This window comes from Lynx canadensis, chromosome A3, assembly GCF_007474595.2.
Source record: "Lynx canadensis isolate LIC74 chromosome A3, mLynCan4.pri.v2, whole genome shotgun sequence".
Classification (NCBI taxonomy): Eukaryota; Metazoa; Chordata; class Mammalia; order Carnivora; family Felidae; genus Lynx; species Lynx canadensis.
The window spans coordinates 23,304,191-23,330,567 of NC_044305.1; the positions used below are offsets into that span (position 1 = coordinate 23,304,191).

Sequence of the window (26,377 nt, forward strand, 5' to 3'; positions counted from 1 at the left end):
CACCTGAACATAGGCTGTGCATGATAATACAAGGGGCAGAAAACAGAGCTGCCCTTGGGTAACAGGTGCTGGGGATGGGTGGCTGCCACTAGGAAGAATGGGACCTGGCAGGAAGCTCAGGGCTCAGGCCGAGGACCCTGGCTGCCAAGCTGTCATGCCGAGTAGTCCACCTGTTGCTCCTGCTCCTGATAATGGCAGGGTCACTTAGTGACAGCTAAGCACTTTACAGACTTCATTAGCTTGTTTATTCTTCAACCCTGAGAGTAGGCATATCAGCCAGAACATTTTTGGTTGCAAGTAACAGAAATCCCAACCCTATTGGATTAAACAAAAAGGGCTTGGCGGGGGGCGGGGGTGGTGTGTGTCTTGCATAGCTGCAATTCCCAGTGTTTAGCTGGCAGCTTGTCACAGGGCTCAAATGATGTCACTAGGACCGGTTCTCTGCCTCTGGACTCAGCTCTGCTGTCCTCTGGGGCCAGCTCATTTGCACATAGGGTTCCCCCTGGGAGCTGCAGGATGGCAACACCAGCCTCGTATCTCCCCATATTCACACCTAGAAGAAAGCTTTCCTAGTCCTGGGAGGTCAAACCTTCTCCCAAACACATATGCTGAGAAAGTAGGGAGGTTCCTAGAGGAAATTCAGGATACTATTAACAAGCAGGAATGGTTTCTGGCTGACCTAAAAAAACAAAACAAGGCTCACTACAGCCGGCAGTATCATCTGCAACTTATAAATGAGACATGTCCAAGGTCACACAGCTCGTGGGTGATCACATCAGAGCTGGGTCTCAGGTCTGCCTCTAGAGATTTTGCTATCATCACCCTAGTTGGCTTCCTGTCCTTTCTACTTGAACCCCTACTACTGTCTTACCTGGACACTCCCTGAGAAACAATCGGATGAACTGACCAGCTGTCAATGTCCCTGCTTCCCTGGGCTGCAGCATGGTGTGGTGTTGGGCCTGGTCCTCCACACTTATTAAGGGTTATACTGGGAAGCCCTGATGAGGTCCAAAGCTGGGGGTCTGAAGCCAGCCTTGCTCAAGGATGGCCACTGCTACCTTCCCTCCATTTTTCAGTTCTGCCTCCTCCTAGAAGACTGTACAGGACGTGCCTGGACCCCTCTTAGTGCTAGGAGTCAGCAGGGGCTTGGCATAGAGCATGGTCAGTGAGGATGAGGGATCAGGTGATTGAACCCAGGGTGGCAGGGAGAAGCCCTAGCTTTAGCCATCACTGAAGAGGTGGCAAGCCCCAGCCTGCACCCACGGCCCTAGCACCACGGGGGTCAGACACTCATGAGCCTGTGGGCCATGGTGGCCCCAGGAAGCTCATACTGGAAAGGTCCATCTCAACCCTGGAGCTGAACCCAAAAGGCCCAAAGACCACAGCAGAGGAGGGACTGAGGATGGGGCATTGGGGTGGATATCAGTTTTGTTTGAATAAAGCCCAATTAGCCAGGGGATGTCCACATGGGGCTCCCAGAGGGCATCTGGCCCAATCTGTCAGTTCTGATTTTCTTCAGTTCATGGCTGTGCAAAGGGCTTGTTTCCAGGCCCTGGCCACACAAGAAGCACATGAAGACCAGCAAGTACTATCACAATCAATAGATTTATCAACCTGTGCTGAGACCGACGCTCTGAGGGGGTCGGAGGGGTGGGGAGAAGGCTGGGAAATGACCACAAGGCCAAAGAGAAAGGGAACAACGGAGGGGAAGGAGACAGCTACGTTGTTTTCCCGAGATCAATTTTCTTCTGGATGGCTCGAGCCGAGTGGTAGATGAGTGAATCGATGAGTCCAGCCACTGGGAACAGAGACAAGGGCTGACACGGGCCTAGTTGGGCCCTTGGCTGAACCCCAGAGCCTTGTCACCTGACTGGCTAGGCCAGCAAGTCCCCTTCACCATGGAGGTGCTCCTCCTCCCCCCAACCCAAAATCCGCAGGGAGCCCAGGCTTTACATTCCCTGCCATGTCCCAACCCCAAACACGCCCTCAAGCTTCTAACCTGTGAACATGCCCCCAATGATAGCGCACACACCAGTCAGGAAGTGGGTGAAGGACCTGGTAGAGGGACAGGGCAGGGGATCAGCAGGTACCCCTGCTCGCTGCAGGCCCAGGCCCCTCCCTTTCCCCACCCTCACCTGTGCTTCTCCGTCAGCTTCACCATCATGGGCGAGAGCTCATAGAGCACAAAGACTCCGGGAAGTCCCTGGTCACCCATCAGCCCATTGGCAACCTTCTCGTGTCTGGTCACAGAGAACTGATTTGTCCTCAGCACCTGGGACAGGAAGGGAGTCTGGGCCAGGGCCGACTCTATAACCTGGCTCCCAATCCCCCTCAGCCCTACCCCTGCTCCCACCCCTTGTCCGTAGTGCCTTGACTGTGCAGAGGAGAAAACAAGGCCCCAGCTCGCTTATGAACTCTGCAAGGCCCGGGGACCACCTAGGCACCCTCCCTTGGCCTCACCACCCCAGCTGCCCCTCAGTCACTAGCTCTTTATAGTTCACCATTCCCAACTACATCTGGTGGATTCTCTCAGTGGGAGTTTAGGGATGGGAAGGAACTCTCCAAGGCTGCATCATGAGCTCCTGGCAAGGCCGGGCTGGACTTCCTATCTGCCGAGATGTTGCTCCACTGGTGACAGCAGAAAGGGGAGGAGGGGACCCAGGAAGAGTTAGCCCCCAACCCAGGGGAGACCCCGGGGACAGTGAGCACCCGTGGAATGGATGGAGGCAGTTTGGACAAGTAAAAAGTGCAAGCGCTTTGAAGTCCGACAGTGTGGGCCCTGCACTCTCGCTGTGAAAGTAAATCACCTACCCTCTCTGAGCCTCTGCTTGCCACCAAGAGGGACCCTGATACCTGAGCTCCTGCCAACTTACCTCCCCGTCTACCTTCATGTACACTGTAGGTACCACCTTCACAAAGTACTGGAACATCATGGAGGCTGCAGGGAGAAGAGAACACTGGGCATGGGTGCTGGGTAGGGCTCTCCTAACTGGGGGCTACCTCCCAGGCTGGTACCTTGGGGTGCGGTGACGTTGGTGCGGTCTAGGGGGTTCACAATGCCTGGGTAGTCTTCCCCGAATGACAGGTGCCGGATGTAGTGGGTCATGTTGATCTGCAAGCAATACCAGCACCTGAGCCTCGAGCGCTCAAGGCCCCAACAGGCCTCACCCCATCAAAGGTTCCGCAGTACAGTGGCAGACAGGGATGCCTGGGCTTGGGGAATGGATGTGTGGTGAGGCAGGAGGGAGGGCAGGGTCCTGCCTGGGAGAATCTGATCAAGACAGGCAGAACCCCCATGCCCCACCAGGGAACAGAGTCTATGGCCTCTGGACCTCCACAGTCTGAGGTTCTGGCTGCATCCAAACATACGGCAAATAAAGACCGGGCATGGACCTGTTGTGGCAGGTGCCAGATGTGCCTGCAAGTCTTGAGCCAGGGAAGCCTAGGCTGGAGGGGCCCCAGATTTCCTAGCTCCGACTCCTGTCCTGATTCGGTCTTTATCAACCTCAGCTATTAGAGGGATCTTTAAAAACGTGTAAACTTGATTACATCATGACACTGGTTAAAGGGCCAACAGCCTCCAGGAAGCTCTCAGGAGGAAGACCAGACTGCAGCTCTGCCTGAGTCCTATGTGTTCTGGTCCCCACCAACCTCTCCAGCCACACCAGCCCCTACAGTTGCTGAGAAGTGCCCCGCTCCCTCCTGACTTGGCTGGAGGCTCCCTCTGCCCAGGATGCTCCTGTCCAACCCCATCCCCTATCTCCAGCCTGCGCAGATCTCAGTTCTTGACCCTCAGACCGATTCCCTGGCCGAATATGGTGTATTTTTATCTGCTCCCCCATCCCAGGACATCCCTGTGGAGAAATGAAGGCAGCATCCATCTCCCACCCTCATCCGCCCTGCATGGTCTCTGGTACTTACATTGTCCAGGCCAAAGCTCTGCAAGTCATGGACTAGGAGAGAAGGGAGAAGGTGTCACCAGGTGGAGTAGGACTGGCCTCCTGGCTCCCTCAGCATCCTTGCTCAGGCCTCCTCACCCCTCCTTCTGGAGTGCGACTGCCCGGCTCCTCTTTGACCCTTCATTCCCCTCAGCCTGGCTCTGCTGGAGCCTGTGTGCAAGTACACACCCTCCTGGGCCTTAAGAACAGACCCCATTTCTTCCCTGACATATACAGGGAGCGCTTTACAGGCATCACACCAGGTTTTCATTCCCACCAAGTCCCTGCTTGCACCTCAGGAAACAAACCCCACTGACTCTATCTCCCACTAAATAGAGCTGATGGACAACTGCTGAACCCCAAGGTGAGGCGAGACCAGAGAATGCCATCCAAGCACTTTCCCTGCCCCCCTGCCCCTACCCCCCTACAGCCCCCAAAGGAAATGCCATGGGTAGTCTATACCATCTATTCCAGAACAAGTACTTCCTGCCCTCTGGCCCTGATCCCTCCTGCTTCAAGAAACCCTACCTGAAAAATAAGACCCCTATTCCAGGCCCATCCAAACCTCCCCCCTTCCTGGGAGGGTAGGCTGCCCCAGAAGTGGGGGCTTGGCCTCCCTGGGGGGCAGGGCCACTTACTCTCCACAGCATGTACTGCAGCATGGGGGAGGGAAGGAGAGAGAAGGGAGGAAGAGAAAAAAGATTGAGAGCTTCACAATGAGAACCATGGAGCAAAATAACGTGGTAGAAAGGAAGACTGGAATATTCCTGCCTTGGCAGTAGGGTCTGGACCTAGCTAACAAGTCTCCTCCTGCACTAGTCTCCAGGGTAACTCCTTCCCAGCCAGGGAAAAATAGGAGGGGTCTTGGGGCAGAAGTATGGTGGCCTAGGAAGAACAAAAGACCTAGACCCCAATAAGCCACTTTCTTAGCTGTGTGACCTTGGGCAAGTCACTTGCCCTCTCTGGACCTCAGTGATCTTTACAAAGGGCTGTCCTGAGGACCAGGTAGGATCTAAGATGGAAAAGCACTAAGTGAACTTTATAATCTTCCCCCCTCCCCCACCCTAAGCAACAAGGGTGTCAGAAACTAGCTTCCTGACCTTCAATTCGGTCAGATCTCTGGCCTCAGGCAATTGTAGCTTTGTGTTTTAAATATCCTCCCAGGATATGGAATACCCTTTGCCCTGGGTTCCCTGACTCTAAGGCAGCCCAGGTGGAGAAGAGAGGCTGCTGCCTGCCAGACCGCCTCCTAAGAATGCCTCCAGACCCTGTGCCAACAGCTCGACACTGGTGGTCTTCCCACCATCCCAGTGAGACCACCTTTCCCCCAACCCCCTCCAGAATAGAGACAGGGCTCCAGACCCACCTCCTGCCCCTCCCCAACACTCAGCCACCCCGCACCCCCCCCCCCCCCCCCCCTTCAAGACCAGCAGGGCTATCTCCAGCAGGCCCTTTACTCCTGCTTCCCTTAGTGACGAGGCATCTCAGGACCGCCAACTCATCTCTCATCCCCTGGACTCCTGTCACACCGTGGCTCTGTACATCCCCCAATATGACCCCGACTCCCATCCCTCCCAGGGGGCTCCATCACTCATCAGTGAAACCCCTACATCTTCAACCTCTACACATTCCACTCACCTTCTTGCTCCAACCGCAGCCTGGCTCTCCCTCGAAGGCGCCCTGTAGCCCTCTTAGTGGCGACAGTTTCTTCCCCACATTTATCCTCCTTTGTGGCATGAGGTGAGGCCCTCCTTGCTCCTTAATGCCACTTCCAGGTCACTGACCCTCGAGCTGCCCTAAAATTCCCAGCTTTGCAGCTCGTGGCAAACTATCCCAACTATCCCTACTTATTTTAATCACTATCGGATCCACCCAGAATAGCAGGTCAGCCCTTCCATGCCTCTTCTCAGTGGTTCTAGCCTCTGGCCACAACTCACTCCTCACAACCCTGTCACACTGCCTGATGGTGTCCCCATCACCCAGCTGCCATCCTACCTGTCCAGACGTAGTCTGCCTTTCCTCCTGTTGCCGAATTTGGGCTTTATTCTACACTTCTGAGGTACTAGATTCTGTCTTTTTCCTTCTCAAGGACTTCACTCTGACAACTGTCCCTCCCACCCATGGAGCATGACTTTTGCTAACTATTCAGCAGACTATTTCCCACAGCATGTTAACCTACGTCACATGTCGCACCTCTGGCAAAACCACGCCATTGAGCCCACATTTCCCTCCAGCATCAGCACACTCTCCTCCCTTTACAGCAAACTCTACAAAAGAGCTGTCCTTACTCACCAGCTCAACTCCTCTCCCATTCTCTCCAGAGCCCACGCAATGGGTGCTCCCTATCACTCCACAAAAACTACTGTCAAGGTCACAATGACTACCACCATGTCATACACCCAATGGGCAACTCGTACTTGATGTCCGGAAGCATCTGATACGGTTTTGGAAACACCTCCATCCCCAGGCTTTCAGGACACCACCTCCTGGCGGGCATTCTCCTCTCACAAGTGTTTCTTACTGGTCTTCTTGCCGTGTCTTCCCCCGCTCCCACCCCCTACCCCCGTATACCCCACCTCTCCACGTTCCCTCCCACCCCCCGTTCTCCCCCTGCCCGCACTCTGATAGTGGAGGTGCCATGTTCAGTCCTTTGAGTCCTCCTCTCCACCTACCCTCACCTGCAGGGGGCCCTCACCCAGTTCCATGGTTTTACATGCCTGAGGACTCCCACATCTGTATCTCTGTGCCAGACCTCTCCCCTGACCTCCACATTGAACAGCCAACTGCTTACTTGCATCTGGGTGGTCTAAAAGGATGCCCAAATCCCACTGCTCTGAACCCGTACAAAGCTGAATTTCACTTTACTCGCCCAGCCATCTAAACTTGTTCCTCTGAATTTTCCCCTCCCCCTAAATGGCAACTTCATCCTCACTACTCAGGCACAAAACTTCAGAGTCATCCTTGACTGCTCCCCTTCCCTCACCCTTCACACCCATCAGCCATTCCTCTTGGCATTACCCTCAAACGTAAGTAATTACTGCCTGGCCCTCCACTACCAGCCTGGCCTGGCCCCCATCATCCTGTGCCGGGATGGACCATGGCAATGGCCTCCCATTGGCCTCTCTGGTTCTGTCCTGCCCCTCTTCCCCATATTATCCACACAGCAGAGTGCCGCCTACTTCTGAAAGTCAAGTCACATCATGAAGCATCTCCTCAGATCCCTTGGATGGCCTTGTATCTCATGGAGAGTAAGAGCCCTTGTCCCTGTGGTGTCCTTCAACGCCCTGCCTGCCATGGCCCTGTTACCTGGTTCACCTTATCACTAACCACACCAGTCTGCTCCAGCCCCCAGCTTTCTTACTGCACCTTGAACTTGCCAAGCACACTCTCTCCTCAGAGATTTGCATTTGCTCTTCTCTCTACTTCAAATCCTTCGCCCAGACATCCTTATGGCCAGCTCCTTCACTCTCTTCAGGTCTTTACTCAAATGCCACCCCGTTAGAGTCTCTCTGCCCCCAATACACAGCAGCGCACATACACCATCTCACCAGAGCCCCTCGCCTCTGTCATCTTTGTCCTGCCTTTCTTTGCTTCATGGTACTTAATAGCATCTGATAGTCCATATATTTTACAACTTGTTCATGGTGTTTCTTTACTATATAATGTTCTGAGGACAGGGACTTTGCTTTGTTTGTTGCTTTATTGTTAGCACCCAGGCTACAATGGGGCACACGGTAGGTGACTACTAAGTATCTAGTGAATGTACGGGTGAATAAATGAATGAAAATAAATCCCATTTATTCATCCCTGTGAACAACCCTGTGAGGGTGGTATCAGTATCTTCAGCCCCATTTTACAGGAGGAAAAACTGAGTAGGGCTCAGTATTTCCCAAATCTGATATAACTCAGGAGTGGCAGACCCAGTGTTCCAACCCAGGTCTGCTGATCCCAGAGCCTCACACATGGGTCATCCGATATTGGGGTCTACATTTTGAACAAGTGCCTACCACAAGCTGGGCTCTGTGCTGCAGTCTTTTTTTTGTTTTTAAGTTTATTTATTTTGAGAGGGGGGGAGGGGCAGAGAGTGAGGGGGAGAGAGAGAATCCCAAACCTACGAACTGAGAGATCATGACCTGAGCTGAAGTCAGATGCTTAAGTGACTGAGCCACCCAGGAGCCCCATGTGCTGCAATCTTTAACCTGCACAAACACCCTAGGAAATAAGTACTATCGTCTCCATTTTATACAGTAGGAAACAAGCTCAAAAAGGTTAAGGAAGTTCCTCAAAGTTCCACACAGCCGTTAGTGTGAGACTGATGTCTGAACCCAGGCAGTCTTGCCCCTCAGCCTGTGCTCTTAACTGTGTGCCAAACTGCTGCCCGAGATGAGGGTCTCTTCTGGGCCAAAGACACAGAACATCAGGCAAGTGCAGGGGTATCCAGGGTCTAAAACTCCCCAGTGGAGGTGGTGTCACTCACCGTGCACATGGGACTGCTGGAAGCTTTTCCCAGGAGCAAAGTGGAAGTTTCCAGCCACCTGTAGGGGATATTCCCTCTCATTCTCCAGCCATTTTCCCCCTTCTCTTGGTCTCCTGAGGGCCCCAGTGGGGCCAACCCGAAGCTCGGCTGGCCCTTTCCCGCCTGAGTCCCTCCTGTACCTTGTTGACCTCTAAGAAGCCATACACCTGGCAGCCTTCATTCTTCTGCTCCTGCATCTTCTGGCTGAAGCCTTCTCGCCGGCACTGCTCGATAGTGTCTGGGTTCTTGAAGGCCCAGCCCCGACGGCGATAAGCCTCCCGCACATCCTCACAGCTGTTACAGCACCTGCAGGAGAGGGGGTGCAGGGTGAGTGTCAAAGAAGCATGAAAACAGAGCTGATACCTTCGGAAATAAAGCAGTTCTGTCCACTAACAAAGCCTCTGCCAGCCTCATCCTTTGACCACCGATGTTCTCAAAGTATGTTTCCTCAGAGGCATCAGGACTGTTAAAAATGTATATTCCCCTGGGGCGCCTGGGTGGCGCAGTCGGTTAAGCGTCCGACTTCAGCCAGGTCACGATCTCGCGGTCCGTGAGTTCGAGCCCCGCGTCAGGCTCTGGGCTGATGGCTCAGAGCCTGAAGCCTGTTTCCGATTCTGTGTCTCCCTCTCTCTCTGCCCCTCCCCCGTTCATGCTCTGTCTCTCTCTGTCCCAAAAAAAAAAAAAAAAAAAAAAAAAAAAAAAAGTATATTCCCATTCTGTTTGGGGTGATGAAAAGTTTTACAACAGAGTGGTGCTGGTTGCACGACACTATGAATGTAGTTAATACCCCTGAATTGTACACGTGAATGTGGTAAGTTTTATAAGTCATATATTTTATAATACAAAAAATTTTAAATACATATTCCCAGCCCCTACCCTAGACCCTCTGAATCAGCTTCTCAGGGGCCAGGGCCTGAGGAATATAACAGCAGTTGCCACATATCAAGGGCCTAATTACCTGGGTTGGGCCTTCAACCTCAGTGCTTTACATACAGTATACATTTAATCCTCATGTGACTATTATGGGAAAGGTTATCATCACCCCCCCTTCACAAGAGAGGTTACGTGGCTTTGCCCAAGGATGTAAGGGTGGAACCCAGGCAGTTGGATTCTGAGACCACTTCTGAACCAGAGCAGGGGCTGCTTCAGCCTCGTGCACAGCTGTGGCCCAGGCAGGGCCTGGCCACAGAGCCTCAGTCACTTGCACCAGGATGAGTGACTGAGGCACCCACCCCATCTCCGCTAAATTCTTGGTCCGACTTCCTCCACCTGTGGGAGTCTGACACAGGCTGAGGATGGCCGGCACACAGCACCTGGTGGGAGCTCCCACAACCCTGGGTCCCCGGGGTCCAGCTCACTTGATGTCTTCAGTCTCGGCACCATAGCAGCTCTCACAGCGATCAGGGTCCAGGGAGTCAGGGTCAAACACCTTTACCTCAACTTTCCCAAGCTCTACGGGAAGGGCAGAGGCAGGGGCATCAGCTGGGAGCAGACATCATGAAATCTCCACCCCTGACCCCTGCACAGGCCCTCTGACCTGTGGCTTAGGAATAATAAAAATTATACTAATAGCTAATATTTATATGGCACATACTATGTGCCAGGCACTAAACACTTCCACACGTATTTCTTTAAATAAAAGTAACAGTAATAAAAATAATAACAGCAAATACTAAATGTTAGCTGAGTACAGGTCGCCATACACAGAATGTCTCTTGTCACCCCCACAAGGACTTCATGAAGGTGGGGGTTATTATCCCCATTGTACCTGCAAAGGCGCTGAGGCTCAGAGACGAGGAGTGACTTTGCCCAACGCAACACAGTAAGTGGTAGACTTCAGCCCCAGTTCCCAAGCCTTTAACCACTTCACCGTGGTGCTTCTCCTCAGGCCTCTCTCCCTGCACCTGACTCCCTGCCTCATCATAACTGGTGATTTCAATAGTTAATACCTTGACCTCCTATCTTCCAACAATCTTTTTATTTTGTCATCTCATCTCAGCCTGATCCCACTTCATTTCCACACACATACCTACACCTTGTTATGACCAATTACCGCAAACCTTCCAAAATTCAATTTCAAGTATCCCAATCTTCAACTACTTATCCTTATTTTCCCAGTTCACTATCTCTGGTACCCAGAATCCACCAATTTTTTGACACCACTAACACCATGACCCCTTCATGCCCTCACTTCCCTCCTTATCTAAATTCCATGGTCCAAATGGGGAATGGACAGTGTCTTTAATAAACGCTGCTGGGAAAACTGCATATTCACATGCCAAAAATGAAACTAGACCCCTATCTTACACAACTCACAAAAATCAACTTGAAATAAAGACTTAAATGTAAGACTTCATACTGTAAAACTCCTCAAAGAAAATAGGTAAAGAACTCCCTCATACTGGTCTTGGCAATAATTTTTTGGTTATGATACCAAAAGTACAGATAACAGCAGCAAAAATAAACACATGGGATTACATCAAAATAAAAATCTGCACAGAAGAAACAATTAACAGAATGGAGTAAAATAAAATATTCACAAAAGATATATCTGATAAGGTATTAATATCCAAAATATATAAGGAACTCATACAACTCAACAGCAAAACAAACATACAATACAATTAAAAATGGGCAAAGAACCTGAATAGACATTATTTCAAAAGAAAACATACAAATGGCCAATAGATACATGGAAAAGAGCTCAACATCATTAATCATCAGGGAAGGCAGAATAAAACCATAAGATACACCTCACACCTGTTTGAATCCAAAAAATAAAAAATAAATGAAAACAAGAAAAACCAGTATTGGCGAAGATGTGGAGAAAAGGGAACACTTGTGCACTGTTGGCGGGTTTGTAAATTGGTACAACTATTATGGAAAACAGTATGGAAGTTCCTTGAAAAATTAAAAAGAGAACTACCATATGTTTTAGCAATCCCACTTCTGGGTATATCCAAAAAAAAAAAAAAAAGGAAAGAAAAGAAAAGAAAAAAGAATAACTTGAAGAGTTATCTGCAGTCCCATGTTCATTGCAGCATTATTTACAACAGCCAAGACATGGAAACAATCTAAGTGTCTGTTAACAGAGGAATGGATAAAGAAAATGTGGTAAATACATATAATGGAGTATTATTCAGCCATTAAAAGGGAATTCTATTATTTGCAACAACATGGATAAACCTCGAGGACATTACATTAAGTAAAGTAAGTCAGATAAAGAAAGACAACTTCATGATCTCACAAGTGCAATCTAAAAAAGCCTAACTATAGAAACAGAGTAGAATGGTGGTTGCCAGCAGCTGGGGTGGAAGAAATGGGGAAATGTTGGTCAAAGGGTACAAACTTCCAGTTAGAAGATGAATAAATTCTGGGATCTAATGTACAGAATGGTGACTACAGTTAACAATACTATATTGTATACTTGAAATCTGCTAAGAGAGTAGATCTTAAATGTTCTCACCACACACACACACACACACACACACACACACAATGTAACTATGTGAAGTGATGGATAATTAGCTAACCATATTGTGTTAATTGTCTCATATATGTAATCAAATCATCACACTGTACACCCTAATTTTACACAATATTTCAATTATATCTTGACAAAGGTGGGAAATAAATGCCATGGTCCACTGTTGTAATTATGGTCTTGCACATAGCCAGAACCCATCTGTTCCTCTCTCTCTTTGTTGTACCAGCCTCGCAAAACCCAAACCCTAGTTAAATTCAACTCTCTGTGCCTACTTCTTGCCTGTGCCTCCTTTAAGACTGCCTGACAGGGGCACCTGGGTGGCTCAGTCAGTTAAGTGTCTGACTTTGGCTCAGGTCATGATCTCACGGTTCGTGAGTTTGACCCCATGTCTGGTTCGTTCTGACAGCTCAGAGCCTGAAGCCTGCTTCGGATTCTGTGTCTTCCTCTCTCTCTGCCCCTCCCTTGCTTGTGCTCTCTCTCTCAAAAATAAATAAACATTAAAAAAAAAAAAATAGGCTGCCTGACAATCCTGCCCCATTTCACTAATCAGCTCACTTTCCATTATCTGAGATGACTAAATTTATTTCTGCCTCTCATCTTTGGCTTCCATAATTCCTTTCCCTTTCTTCACTCTTAGCTAATGACTTTGCTTTCGATTTCCACGAAGAACAGAGAAGCAACAGAATCCACTTAATCTCACCACCAAATCCACCATGTCACCTGCATTCTCCGCCAGCCTCCTCTACTTCTCTGCTTTCTCTTCTGGCAAAACTCCTGAAAGGGTTGTTTTTAGTCAATGTCTCTATTTCCTTTTCTGTCCTTTGGTCAGATTTTCATCCTCAACACTATCAAAACTATTCTTTTTAAAACTTCCAGTGGCCTCCATGTTGCCAATTGCAATGGTCAGCTCTTACATTTTACTGGACTCTCAGGGGCTTTTGACAGTTGTTCACTCTCCTTAAAACTCTTCTTCCACTTGGCTTTTGCAACATCTTTGGTTCTCTTCTACTTTAATGGCTTAATCTTCCTTCCTAGATCCTCATTTCCTGACTTCTAAATATTGGCGGGGCTCAGGGTACAGTCCCTAGACCTCTCCTCTACCTATATTTACTCCCTAGGTTTTCTCCTCTAGTCCAATAGCTTTGAATGCCATCTCTATGCTGATAACTACATTTGTTTCTCCATCCCTTCTCTAACATCTATACTGGTATATCTAACTTGGCATAAAACTAGGGTATAAAATGGACATTCCAGGTGGTGCCTGGGTGGCTCAGTCAGTTGAGCGTCAGACTCTTGATTTTGGCTCAGGTCATGAGATCCCAGGTCATGGCCTCTGTGCTCAGTGTGGAGCCTGCTTAAGATTTTCTCTCTCCCTCTGCTCTCCCCCACTCATGCTCTCTCTCTCAAATTAAAAAAAAAAAAAAAAAAAAAAAGGCATTTCCCAAATTTAACATGACTCAAACCTGAAATCTACCCCCAAATCCTCATCCTTTCCTGGGGGACCAGTCCCCAAGAAGTCTCCAACAATCATCACCTCCTGGTATTCACATCTTTATGTAGCCTCCACCTACCACAGTGAATAAGGCTGATCTGGGTAGCCACTTGCATATTGCAGAAATGATGGTGTGTAACTTCTGAGGTTTGGTTATAAAAGAAGTTGTGATGATTTCCACCTTGTGTTCTCCCAGATCACATGCACAGGGAGAAGCCAGATGCCATGCTATGAGGATATTCACTGAGAGGCCTGTGTGGTGAAAGCCCTGAGGCATCTTGCCAACAGCCATACATGTGTGCCCTCTTAGAAGCAGATCCTCCACCCCCAGTCAAGCCTTCAGATGACTGCAGCCCCAGCCAACAGCTTGACTGCAATCTCCTAAGAGACTGTAAGCCAACCACACCACTCTTGAATTCCTAACCCATAGCAACTGATAAAAACAAATGTTTTTGCTCTAAGCCACTAATTTTGGGGGTAATTTGTTACATAATAGCAGATATAGAATATTCCCCCACCTCTCTCACACACCCACACAAAATCCTCCTCCTCCTCCCTGGTCATCCCTATTTCAAGTCATTCATTTGCTCAGGCCACAAACCTTGGAATGAACCTTGACTCTGCTGTCTTATACCCTACATCCAATCCTTCAGCAAATTCTCTGGTTTTACTGGTGTTCAACATATATCTGTTGAATGAACAACTGATAAAACTCACAACACAGCCATCCCTAAGGTGTGAGAAATCACAGCTTTGAGGAGGGTTTTGTTATGGTGGGAAACTGAGTTAATGTGGGCACTGGGAGGCTGCCTAGAGACAGGAAAGGAAGCTAGGGTGAACAGCTACTTTGTGCCAGGCATCATACACATGATTTCATTTGATCCTATAATTCCATGTGGTGGGTACTACTGTATATCACCACTTTATAGCTGAGGTCACAGACTGCAAGAGACAAAGTTACATCTGAATTTAGGCAATCTAAGTCAAGAACGTAAACTCTTAACCGTAAGCCACCCTGCATTCCAAAGGGGAAGAGCATTAAGGGCTGAATTCAGCTAATGGGATGGGGAAGCAAACACCTAGAGAAGCTTGGATCCATCTAGAGGAGTTCTGCCACAACGAGAGCACATAAGACCCATCCTCAAACTTCTGTTACTCAACAGTGATAGGCAGAGATTGGAGACCTCTGAGAGTGATAGCCAGGTAGAGTACTCTACTCAATGTACAGAGGCTAGAAGCCTGGATTTCAGTCCACTCTGATCCTTAATAGCTGGGGGACCCTAAGCAAGCCACTTGACTTCTCTGGGTCTTAGTTGCTTCATCTGTCACTTGGCCAACCACATCCCACTTGTCAGAAGGAAGGGGTTGGGCATGTCCAGCTCAGGGATCTGAGATCTGGCCTCCTCCTCACAGTTACCATGACGCTCTGCCTCTGAGCTCACGGGGATGCCATCCTTATCCAGCCGTTGCTTGAACAGGTTGTGTTCCACATCCAGCTGCTGCTCCCCAGCCACATCCATGGCATCAATGCTCAGATCTGGAAGCAGGAAGTCAGGGTAAGGTACTTGGATCCTAGGAGCAAAGGAATCTGGGTTTTGGAGGGAAAGGGGATGCTGGGACTATCTTGGGGCTGCAGCGGTTAGGGAAAGAAGGTTGTCCTGGGGTCCCGTCCAGAATCTAAGGCTGGAGATGTGAATCTGGAAGCCCACCTCAGAACTTGTAACTCCCACGCCTGGTGGGTACTCACAGGCACAAGGCATGTGCGGAAAAAATACGTCGATGTTGATCTTCAGTTTGTCTCCCCGTGACTTGTCCACGTAGAGTTCAGGATGCACCTGGAGCAGCACTACCTCAGTAAGATTCGACCCCCTGCCTCTCCTTCCCACTCCCATCCCTAGAATACAGAGCCCCGCCCACGTAGTAGCCCCCCCCCCCCTTACCTCAGTGGTGAGGTAATACTGAAGCTCGGACAGAAACAGTAGCAGCATGAGAAGGCCACTGACAATGGTCACTGCGGGAAAGGGAGCGAGGGTCAGAATGGCCTCTGCTCCACTCTCTCAAGCCCCCCCATAGGCCAGGCAGGGTCCAGGCGCCCGGCCAAGCTCTTCGACACCCCTGTCCCCGCAACCCCGGCCCCGCTGCGGCCTACCCGTGGCGCCCCCGCAGGTCTTGACCCGGAAGTCCTCCAGAGTCTTGGGGTAGGCATCGAACTGCTTGAGCTTCCCTAGCGCCTCCATGGGGACCAGCCGGAAAGGGGACGCCAGCCGGCCCGCCCCTGCAGCCTCCTGCTTCCGGCCCAGAGCTTGAGCCACGCCCCCCTCTCTTTCCGCACGCAGGCGCAGCAACGCGCACGCTTGGCCCCACCCATCGCCGGTGTTCTCACTCAGGTCCCACCCTCCCCTCCAGCGGTCGGGTGCTGAGGGCTGCGGAGTTTAAACGCAGTTGTCGGGGTTGGGAGCCACTCCCACCCTGTGGGCGGTCTTCCGTGGACCAGGTACCTGGAGGCGTGGTTGCCCCGCAGAAACAGTAATAGCCCCATTTGCTTAGGTTGACCGAAGAACTGCGCCAAGAACCTCACATGAGATTCTTGGAACAACTTGGAACCTCCTAGAACAGTGACTTTCAAAGCGTCCCCAACCAGCAACCTCATCACCTGGGCACTGGTTAAAAATGCGTGTTATGGGGCCCCACCACAGACTTGCTGAATGAGAAACTAGGAGTGGCTCCCAGGTGATTTCCTGCAGTTAAGTTTGAGAATCACCGCTACAGAAAGTAGGTGTGGAGGCGCCTGGGTGGCTCAGTTGGTTAACCCTCTTGATTTTTGGCTCAGGTCATGGTCTCACAGTTTAGATCCAGCCTCGCGTGGGATTCTCTCTCTCCTCTCTCTCTGCTCCTCTCCTGTTCTCTCTCTCTCTCTCAAAAAAAAAAAAAAAAAAAGAGAGAAAGGAAGGAAGAAAAAAAGGGAGGCAGGGAGAGAGGGAGAGAGAAAAAGAGAAAGAAAAGAAAAAAAAAAGGTGTGATGTTTATATCCATTTTCTGAAAGAGAAACTGCCCTGGAGAAGGTGAGTAATTTGCCCTATATCACAGCCCATTCTTTTGGACCTCGAAGTACCCTGGGAGCCAGGACCTATTGGGTTGATTTTACTCAAACATCCTCTCCGTGCTTCTGAACATGGCGCATGAAGGTGCTTGGCTCAGGTCATTTTAGTGATGTAAGACCAGAACTTTGATTAAAGGTGGCACAGGAGACTGTGGTAGTCTGTAGGAGAAACTGACTGACGCACTGGGTTAGGGAAGGCTTCCAGGAAGAGGAGAAGGGACACCAGAGCTGGTTGCTTTTTGGCAGCCTGACTCAGGAGAAGCTGAGCAATGTCAGAGTCCCCCTTCTGCCCTCAGGCTGCAGTTTTCTAGGGAAGGGGGGAAAGAACGAACTAGTTCATGGGAACTGGAAACTGACAGTATGCCAACCGCTCTAATCTATTTTACCCTCAGAACAACCCTGGGAGGTAGGCACTGTTTCAAACCCCATTTATAGATGAGGAAGCCAAGAAGTGAGTTGACTTTGTCTAAGGTTAACGGGACAGCTGGGGTTCAAGGCCTGTTTTTTCTGGCTCCAGAGTCTGGGTCCTTTCCGCACATTAGTTACCACCACCAAGTGCGAGTGGCATCTATTCTTGGATGAATGACCAAGGATGTTAACAGAAATTGTCCTTTACTCTCTGGCTTGTGCCCATTTGGTGCTCTTCCACGTTTAACTTCCTAACCCTCTCTCCTCAGTGAGGCTCCAGGCTTAATGACCCTCATTCACTTCTTCAACACATATTTATTGAGCTCTTCCTATTTCCCAGATCTCCCCTGGGTTATGGAAATACCATGGTAAATAAGATAGGGCTCATGTCTCCCTCAAGAAACTTTCAGTATGGGGTAGAAAGAGGCAGACAAAAAAATGTGTATACACACCACTTAGAAATGATTAAGATGGTAAATTTTGTTATGTGTATTTTACCACATAAACAATTGGAAAAAAGTAAATAATAATTAAAGAGCATAATGTGCCTTGTACTCTGAAGCAAATAAACAGGGCACTGTAACAGGAACAACAGGGGTGGGGGACCTTCTGTTTTAGGAATTCCAGAATTAGATGGTCCTTCCCTTTTTGGAATTCTTTTAGGTGGCCAAGGAGACCAAGACACTGACTAGTTAGAGACTTCACTCTTCATAATGTCAGGCTTTATACTGATGCTTCAACCTTCTCCGTCAAGTGGGATCCTTCAACCTTTGGAGCAAGTGGGGCCTATACTGGACTCATTCACTGCACATGGGGCTGCACTGGTCCCCTGCAGCTACAGCCTACAAGCCCAACCAGAGAAGAGGAAGTTTTCAGGCCCTTTCGTTAGTTCCTTCTGCCCTGTCACAGTCTTCTTTTACCTTATATCCACACTGATAAACTTTCCCTAATTGTTAAAGAAATAAATATATTTGCAGATGTTACATGTTCTTCTTTCCCAGTGCAGATGGACCAATTTTCTCTTGGGAGAAATACGGGGACCTTGGTGTATCTGGATTGAAAATAATAATCACAGTGTAGAAATCCCACTACTTACCCTGAGAAGGAAGAATCATAATATAGCTGTGTCAGTGGGTCTCAGAGTCCAATTAGTAGAGGTTCTTATAGACTTTAATAATACTGAGGTCAGGGAATGAACCCTAAGATGAATGCCTTTTAAAATGAGACTTGAAAGGGAAGAAACCAGACAGGTGAAGTACTGAGTGGGAGGGAGCAATGCGTTCCAGGAAGAGGAATTGCAAGTGCAAAGGTCCTGGGGTGAGATAGAACTTGGAAAGTTCTAGAAAAAAGAAAAAGCCAGAATGGCTGAAAACTGTGAGATGAGTGAGAATTTTGGATTTTATTCTGTATGGATTTTATTCTGATACCATTTTAAGGATTTAAGCAGGAAATTAATTTAAGATCATGTCGGTTGCTAGCTGAAGAATGGGTGAGGGATGGATAGAACAGAAGCAGATATACCAGTTAGGATGCTATTGCAGGTTGTAGGAGGAAAACACAAGCTTTTCTTTAGAAAACAAAAATATAATTAGAAAATGATCTTCCATTTTAATAAAGGAATTGGGTTTGTTTTTTTTTTTCCTGTAAAATACTTTTCTGGCTAGATCGATCTATATTTTTTTAATTTTTTTTTAATGTTTATTTATTTTGGGGACAGAGAGAGACAGAGCATGAACGGGGGAGGGGCAGAGAGAGAGGGAGACACAGAATCGGAAGCAGGCTCCAGGCTCTGAGCCATCAGCCCAGAGCCTGACGTGGGGCTCAAACTCATGGACCGCGAGATTGTGACCTGAGCTGAAGTCAGACGCTTAACCGACTGAGCCACCCAGGCGCCCCTAGATCGATCTATTAAGCTAAGACAGTGGTTCTTAAAGTGTGGTCCCTGGACCAGCAGCATTGTCATTACCTGAGAATTTGTTAGAAATGCAAATTCTCAGGCACACCCCAGAAAAACCAAATGAGAGACTGTGGGGATGAGGCTCAGCATTCTGTGTTTTTATGAAGCTCTCCAGGTGATTCTGATGCATACTCTTGTTTGAGAAGCACTGGGCTAAAAGTCCCAAGCAAATATTTTTTATTTGCATTCTGGTGCAACCCACATAAGGAAGGCTCTTCTTTCAATATTTGTAAAACATTATTTATATAATTACATAAGTCACAAAACAATAACCAGTGTGAAAGCTAATTATAAAGGTTCTAGTTCAGAGCACCTGGTTGGCACAGTTGGTTAAGTGTCCAACTCTTGATTTCAGCTCAGGTCATGATCTCACGGTTCGTGAGCTCTGCACTGACAGTGCAAAGCCTGCTTGGGATCCTCCCTCTCCCTCTTTTTCTGTCCCTCCCCCTCCCGTGTTCTCTGTCTCTCTAAAAATAAATCAATAAACATTTTTCAAAAAATGCAAAAATAAAGGTTCTAGTTTCAGTAATATGTAGACTTAATCCTGGAAACCTTCCTGGTGAAAAACATCTTGAAATGCTAAATAACAATGATCTCTTTGAACATATAGCTGACTCATGAAAAAGTAAGGGAAATTCCCAGGGGCTAAAATTGAAAGAGTTAAAGAAAGCAGGGTCACCTGGGTGGCTCAGTATTTTAGTTCCCTCTCAACTCCATTCATGTATCCCATAAATATTTTTTAAATGATTCTAAGTCCCCATTCTCATAGATCTTATGTTTAGTGTAGGTCGCTGGTGTATTCCAGACAGGATAGAGTGGCAGCTTTGCCCAGGTAGGCAACAAGAGGGAGGTCACAATGTGTACGTTGTGATGGCATCTATGGAGTAACTGGTGGCGTGGAGAATCCCACTGAGAGCTAAGCCTTCCTCCTGTGGGGAGGATATGGGACCCGCCATAAGTTATCTCTCTGTCCCTGCATCTGCCATCCTAGGGCCAGCCAGAGTCCTCTTTGGAGGTGAGCAAATGGATATGGAGGCGGGAGATGATAGACTGGGAGGAGGTGTGGTGTGGAGGGTTGAGGAGCCACAGGGGCCAATGGAACAGAGAGATGCTGGAGCCTCAGTTCCTCCTTCTCAGTCCCGGGTAGAGAAGTCAGTCTGCTGCCTGCCACGAGACTCGTCATCTGGGCTGAACATGAAGCACTTGTGGCAGATTTTTGTCCTGTGGGGCTTCTGGGTGCTCATCTTGTGGCTGATGGCCCCCTGCCTGGATCCAAAACCTGAATTGGCACCCCAGGGAAAACTGATGGTCTTGGTACTGGGGCATTGCAACTGCCCTTGGTTCAAATTCTGGAAGAGTGGCTGCCCATCTGAAACACTAAACTCCTCCCTCTGCTACCACAGAGTTGGAGAACGGGGCTGGTATGCTGAATGCTATGAGAAGATGATAGAGTACCTATGAGAAGATGAACAGAGTCCAGGACTCCTCATGCTGTGCTCTGGTGGCTGACTAGTGGTCAACCCTGGGCCTGGTCCCTTGCCTTGTCCTTCCAAAGCCTAGCCTATATCCCACATTCCCACCAAACCCCTGCCCTCAGTCCTGGCTTAGTGCACCTCTAATCTTTTTTTTTTGTTAAGTTTATTTATTTATTTATTTATTTATTTATTTATTTTTAATTTTTTAAAAAAAAATTTTTTTTTCAACGTTTATTTATTTTTGGGACAGAGAGAGACAGAGCATGAACGGGGGAGGGGCAGAGAGAGAGGGAGACACAGAATCGGAAACAGGCTCCAGGCTCTGAGCCATCAGCCCAGAGCCTGACGCGGGGCTCGAACTCCCGGACCGCGAGATCGTGACCTGGCTGAAGTCGGACGCCTAACCGACTGCGCCACCCAGGCGCCCCGAGTTTATTTATTTTGAGAGAGAGCACAAGCTTGAGTGGGTGAGGGGTAGAGAGAGAGGAGAGAAAAAATCCCAAGAAGGCTCTGCACTGACAGTACAGAGTCTGATGTGGGGCTCAAACCTACGAACCATGAGATCATGACCTAAGCCAAAATCAAGAGCCAGACACTTAACTGACCGAGCCACCCAGATGCCCCACACTTCTCATCTTCACAACCTCAACCCCTGACCACCAGTTCTGGGATTTCACCCTCCGGATCTGCTTTCTTTCCACTAGAGCTGATACCCAGGTCCCAAACCCCAATCTCCTCCCTTCTGCTGTTTCCAGGACATGAACTCAGCAAGTGGTTTTGGCAAAATGTGGAAAAAGGTGTTCAAGGGGATTCCCAGACTCTCAGTGAGCCATTTCCATTTCTACTTGGGACTTGTACTTTGGGGGGGAACTCCAAGATCCTGCGGGCCTCCGGCCTTGGCAACAATATCAACCAGCGGACCCTAGCCTTCGGGTGTGTGCTGGGGAGAGGGCAGGACGTGGGAAGGTCAAGGGTGTCCTCAGAGTTCTGGCAGTTCCTGCTCTCTTTTCCAGAATGAACCAGGGCCCTGTCCAGAGCATTGAAAAGGTGGGGAACCAAACCATAGGATGCTTCATCTATCCTGGGAATGCCAGCAGCCAGGGCTCTTGGAGACAGCTGCTGCTTCTGCTGCTGCTGCTGCTGAAGCTTTCTGGTCTGGTGTGGACTTCAGATGCTCCAAGTGAGGAGGTGATGGTCTGGGACCCCAAATGTTCTTAGTTTGGGGATGAGGGGAGGTCATTGCAGGGGAGGACAGAGGAGCTCCAGGGACACCCTCTGCTGGCTAATTAGGGACATCTGCAGAATCTCCCCAGGTCTCAGCCTGCTGAACCTCCCCCCACTTCCTAATTCTCTTAGATTTTGGAAGGTGGTCCAGTTCCCTAGTGGAATGGAAGACAGCAAAGACCCAGTAAGGGTATGGGAGGGAGTAAGATGTGGCTGTGGGGTGCTGTGGGAAGGGGTCCAGTTCAGCCCCCTCTCCCTTTTTTCCCCACCTCCTGGTGATCAGCCCCACCTTCCTTAGGTATAACAAAGGCAGCTGGCTGGATGACTGACCAGGGCCAGTATGCCTTCCTGGGGCTCATGGCTCTGTCTGTGCCTTGCGCATCTGTGACCAGGTTAGGAAAGCGTCTTGTCCATTTCTCACACAAGACTTCTCTCCTCCATACCTTCAGCATAGAGTCTAAAAATTTCTACCTGGCTTTCAAGATTGTGTATAATCTGACCCCTCCCCTCCCTTCTTCTCTCCCAGGCTCACACAATGGGCTTCTTGGTGTTCCCCGAATACCAGCTGCCTTCTGCCTTTTCACACACTGCTGCCTTTTCCTGGGATACCTTTCGCTTGTGTCCCTGGGGAATCCTCTCTTCCTCCAATATGATGAGGAGCAGCTAGTTGATACTCTGTTTTCTGGGCTCAGGGGACCCCTCTGTGTGTTCAGAGTGTGTCTTCCCTGGAGAATATGAGCTCTGTTCTCCCAGCTCCAGGAGGCAGTCTTTCACACTTGATGTTGAATGAGGGGAGCTGGGACAAAGACAGGATTCAGCTTACTGACACATACATTCCTCTCTCATTCACCAGGATGCCTACTTTGGATTTGGATCAGAAAAGCAAAGAAAGGGGTGCAATGACTGTTAATCAGACCAATGATTACAAGGAGATTTTGTCCATACAGAGCATGGAAGCAGAAATGGAAGTCAGCTACAGTGTGTTGGGCAAGCTCACTGTCCACACGTGACACCCTGCAGAGTTCATGCAAGTCCTAGTCCTTTGGACCTCAACAAAGCAGGTTGTTGGGATGACAGCAGCAGCAGCAGCGGGGGTAACAGGCAAAAAGAAATTATATGGAGACCAGTCTGGTGCTGAATAAAATTCTGGTCGTATCTGTTGCCTACGAGGACAATGTCAGGGAAGGATATCTTGATATCCAGACCTCAGGGGCAATATTTTCCTTAATTTTTGTCTGATCCCATGTCATGCGAGGTGGTGTATATTTAGACCCAAGCTCACACAAAGTGCAAGGCCAGACTGAGTTCTTGGGGGAAGCTCTTTTCCTACCTGATGAAGAGATAAGGCTTAGTGTTTCATCCTATGCTGGGGGTGGGTTTTTTCTTTTTTAATTTTCTTTTTTATTTTTTAAAATTTATATCCAAATTAGTTAGCATATAGTGCAACAATGATTTCAGGAGTAGATTCCTTAGTGACCCTTACCCATTTAACCCATCCCCCCTCCCACAACCCCTCCAGTAACCCATCATATTTATGAGTCTCTTCTGTTTTGTCCCCCTCCCTGTTTTTATATTATTTTTGTTTCCCTTCCCTTATGTTCATCTGTTTTGTCTCTTAAAGTCCTCATATGAGTGAATTCATATGATATTTGTCTTTCTCTAATTTCACTTAGCATAATACCCTCCAGTTCCATCCACGTAGTTGCAAATGGCAAGATTTCATTCTTTTTGATTGCCGAGTAATACTCCATTGTGTGTGTGTGTGTGTGTGTGTGTGTGTGTGTGTGTATATATATATATATATATACCACATCTTCTTTATGCATTCATCCATCGATGGACATTTGGGCTCTTTCCATACTTTGGCTATTGTTGATAGTGCTGCTATAAACATGGGGGTGCATGTGTCCCTTTGAAACAGCACACCTGTATCCCGTGGATAAATGCCTAGTAGTGCAATTGCTGGGTTGTAGGGTAGTTCTATTTTTAGTTTTTTGAGGAAACTCCATACTGTTTTCCAGAGTGGCTGCACCAGCGTGCATTCTCACCAACAATGCAAAAGAGATCCTTTTTCTCTGCATCCTCGCCAACATCTGTTGTTGCCTGAGTTGTTAATGTGAGCCATTCTGACAGGTGTAAGGTGGTATCTCATTGTGGTTTTGATTTGTTTTCCCTGATGATGAGTGATGTTGAGCATTTTTTCATGTGTCGGTTGGCCATCTGGGTGTCTTCTTTGGAGAAGTGTCTATTCATGTCTTTTGCCCATTTCTTCACTGGATTATTTGTTTTTTTGGGTGTTGAGTTTGATAAGTTCTTTATAGATTTTGGATACTAACCCTTTATCTGATATGTCATTTGCAAATATCTTCTCCCATTCTGTCAGTTGCCTTTTAGTTTTGCTGATTGTTTCCTTCACCGTGCAGAAGCTTTTTATTTTGATGAGGTCCCAGTAGTTCATTTTTGCTTTTGTTTCCCTTGCCTCCGGAGACGTGTTGAGTAAGTTGCTGCGGCCAAGATCAAAGAGGTTTTTGCCTGCTTTCTCCTCGAGGATTTTGATGGCTTCCTGTATTACATTTAGGTCTTTCATCCATTTTGAGTTTATTTTTGTGTATGGTATAAGAAAGTGGTCCAGGTTCATTCTTCTGCATGTTGCTGTCCAGTTTTCCCAGCACCACTTGCTGAAGAGACTGTCTTTATTTCATTGGATATTCTTTCCTGCTTTGTCAAAGATTAGTTGGCCATACGTTTTTGGGTCCATTTCTGGGTTCTCTATTCTGTTCCATTGATCTGAGTGTCTGTTCTTGTGCCAGTACCATACTGTCTTGATGACTACAGCTTTGTAGTATGGCTTGAAGTCTGGGATTGTGATGCCTCCTGCTTTGGTTTTCTTTTTCAAGATCGCTTTGGGTATTCAGGGTCTTTTCTGGTTCCATACAAATTTTAGGATTATTCTAGCTCTGTGAAGAATGCTGGTGTTACTTTGATAGGGATTGCATTGAATATGTAGATTGCTTTGGGTAGTATCAAAATTTTAACAATATTTGTTCTTCCTATCCAGAAGCATGGAATCTTTTTCCATTTTTTCTTCAATTTCTTTCATAAGCTTTCTATAGTTTTCAGTGTATAGATTTTTCACCTCTTTGGTTAGATTTATTCCTAGGTATTTTATGGTTTTTTGTGCAACTGTAAATGGGATCAATTCCTTGATTTCTCTTTCTGTCGCTTCATTGTTGGTGTATAGGAATGCAACCGATTTCTGTGCATTGATTTTATATCCTACAACTTTGCTGAATTCATGAATCAATTCTAGCAGTTTTTTGGTGTAATCTTTTGGGTTTTCCATGTAGAGTATCATGTCATGTACGAAGAGTGAAAGTTTGACTTCCTCCTCGCTGATTTGGATGCCTTTTATTTCTTTGTGTTGTCTGATTACAGAGGCTAAGACTTCCAATACTATGTTGAGTAACAGTGGCGAGAGTGGACATCCCTGTCTTGTTCCTGACCTTAGGGGGAAAGCTCTCAGTTTTTCCCCATTGAGGGTGATATTAACATTGGGTTGTTCATATATGGCTTTTATATTCTTGAGGTATGCTCCTTCTATCCCTACTTTCTTGAGTTTTTTTTTTTTTTATCAAGAAAGGATGCTGTATTTTGTCAAATGCTTTCTCTGCATCTATTGAGAGGATCATATAGCTCTTGTCCTTTCTTTTATTGATGTGATGAATCACGTTAATTGTTTTGTGGATATTGAACTAGCCCTGCATCCCAGGTATAAATCCCGCTTTGTCGTGGTGAATAATTTTTTTAATGTATTGTTGGATCCGGTTGGCTAATATCTTGTTGAGGATTTTTGCATCCATGTTCATCAGGGAAATTGGTCTATAGTTCTCCTTTTTAGTGGGATCTCTGTCTGGTTTTGGAATCAAGGTAGTGCTGGCTTCACAGAAAGAGTTTGGAAGTTTTCCTTCTGTTTCTATTTTTTGGAACAGTTTTAAGAGAATAGGTGTTAACTCTTCCTTAAATGTTTGGTAGAATTCCCCTGGAAAGCCATCTGACCCTGGACTCTTGTTTTTTGGCAGATTTTTGATTACTAATTCAATTTCCTTACTGGTTATGGGTCTGTTCAAATTTTCTATTTCTTTCTGTTTCAGTTTTGGTAGTGTATATGTTTCTAGAAATTTGTCCATTTCTTCCAGATTACCCATTTTATTGGCATATAATTGCTCATAATATTCTCTTATTATTGTTTTTATTTCTATTGTGTTGGTTGTGACCTCTCCTCTTTCATTCTTGATTTTATTTACTTGGGTTCTTTCCTTTTTCTTTTTGATCAAACTGGCTAGTGGCTTATCAATTTGGTTAATTCTTTCAAAGAACCAGCTTCTGGTTTCATTGATCTCTTCTACTGTTTTTTTTTTTAGTTTTGATAGCATTAATTTCTGCTCTAATCTTTATTATTTCCTGTCTTCTGCTGGTTTTGGGTTTTATTTGCTGTTCTTTTTCTAGCTCCTTAAGGTGTCAGGTTAGGTTGTATATCTGAGATCTTTCTTCCTTCTTTAGGAAGGCCTGGATTGCTATATACTTTCCTCTTATAACTGCCTTTGCTGCATCCCAGAGGTTTTGGGTGGTGGTGGTATCATTTTCATTGACTTCCATATACTTTTTAATTTCCTCTTTAACTGCTTGGTTAGCCCATTCATTCTTTAGTAGGATGTTCTTCAGTCTCCAAGTATTTGTTACCTTTCCACAATTTTTCTTGTGGCTGATTTCGAGTTTCATA

General features: G+C 47.6%; 2 protein-coding genes across 4 annotated transcripts; one reads left to right on the forward strand and one right to left on the reverse strand.

The window, feature by feature from the left end:
• Window positions 1–1,586: 1,586 nt before the first annotated feature.
• On the reverse strand, window positions 1,587–15,731 carry ERGIC3 (ERGIC and golgi 3). Of its 3 annotated transcripts, XM_030309706.1 has the most exons (14): window positions 15,583–15,731; window positions 15,374–15,444; window positions 15,181–15,268; window positions 14,851–14,970; window positions 9,813–9,906; window positions 8,595–8,760; window positions 8,416–8,473; window positions 4,577–4,591; window positions 3,922–3,953; window positions 3,016–3,112; window positions 2,874–2,938; window positions 2,136–2,272; window positions 2,000–2,055; window positions 1,587–1,798 (listed from the first exon to the last, which is right to left on the reverse strand). In XM_030309706.1, the coding sequence occupies exons 1-14, from the start codon at window positions 15,668–15,670 to the stop codon at window positions 1,719–1,721; spliced, it is 1,167 nt and encodes a 388-aa protein (XP_030165566.1). In that variant the 5' UTR covers window positions 15,671–15,731; the 3' UTR covers window positions 1,587–1,718. The 3 variants fall into 3 exon arrangements, with proteins under 3 accessions (XP_030165566.1, XP_030165567.1, XP_030165568.1); XM_030309707.1 differs by lacking the exon at window positions 4,577–4,591 and having other exon boundaries at window positions 15,583–15,729; XM_030309708.1 differs by lacking the exon at window positions 15,374–15,444 and having other exon boundaries at window positions 15,583–15,719.
• Window positions 15,732–20,036: 4,305 nt separating this feature from the next.
• CA3H20orf173 (chromosome A3 C20orf173 homolog) lies at window positions 20,037–22,507 on the forward strand. Its single transcript, XM_030311757.1, is given in 5 exon segments — window positions 20,037–20,302; window positions 21,129–21,216; window positions 21,219–21,308; window positions 21,440–21,561; window positions 22,451–22,507. Coding segments are annotated over 5 exon segments (567 nt in total). The 5' UTR covers window positions 20,037–20,092.
• Window positions 22,508–26,377: the final 3,870 nt, after the last annotated feature.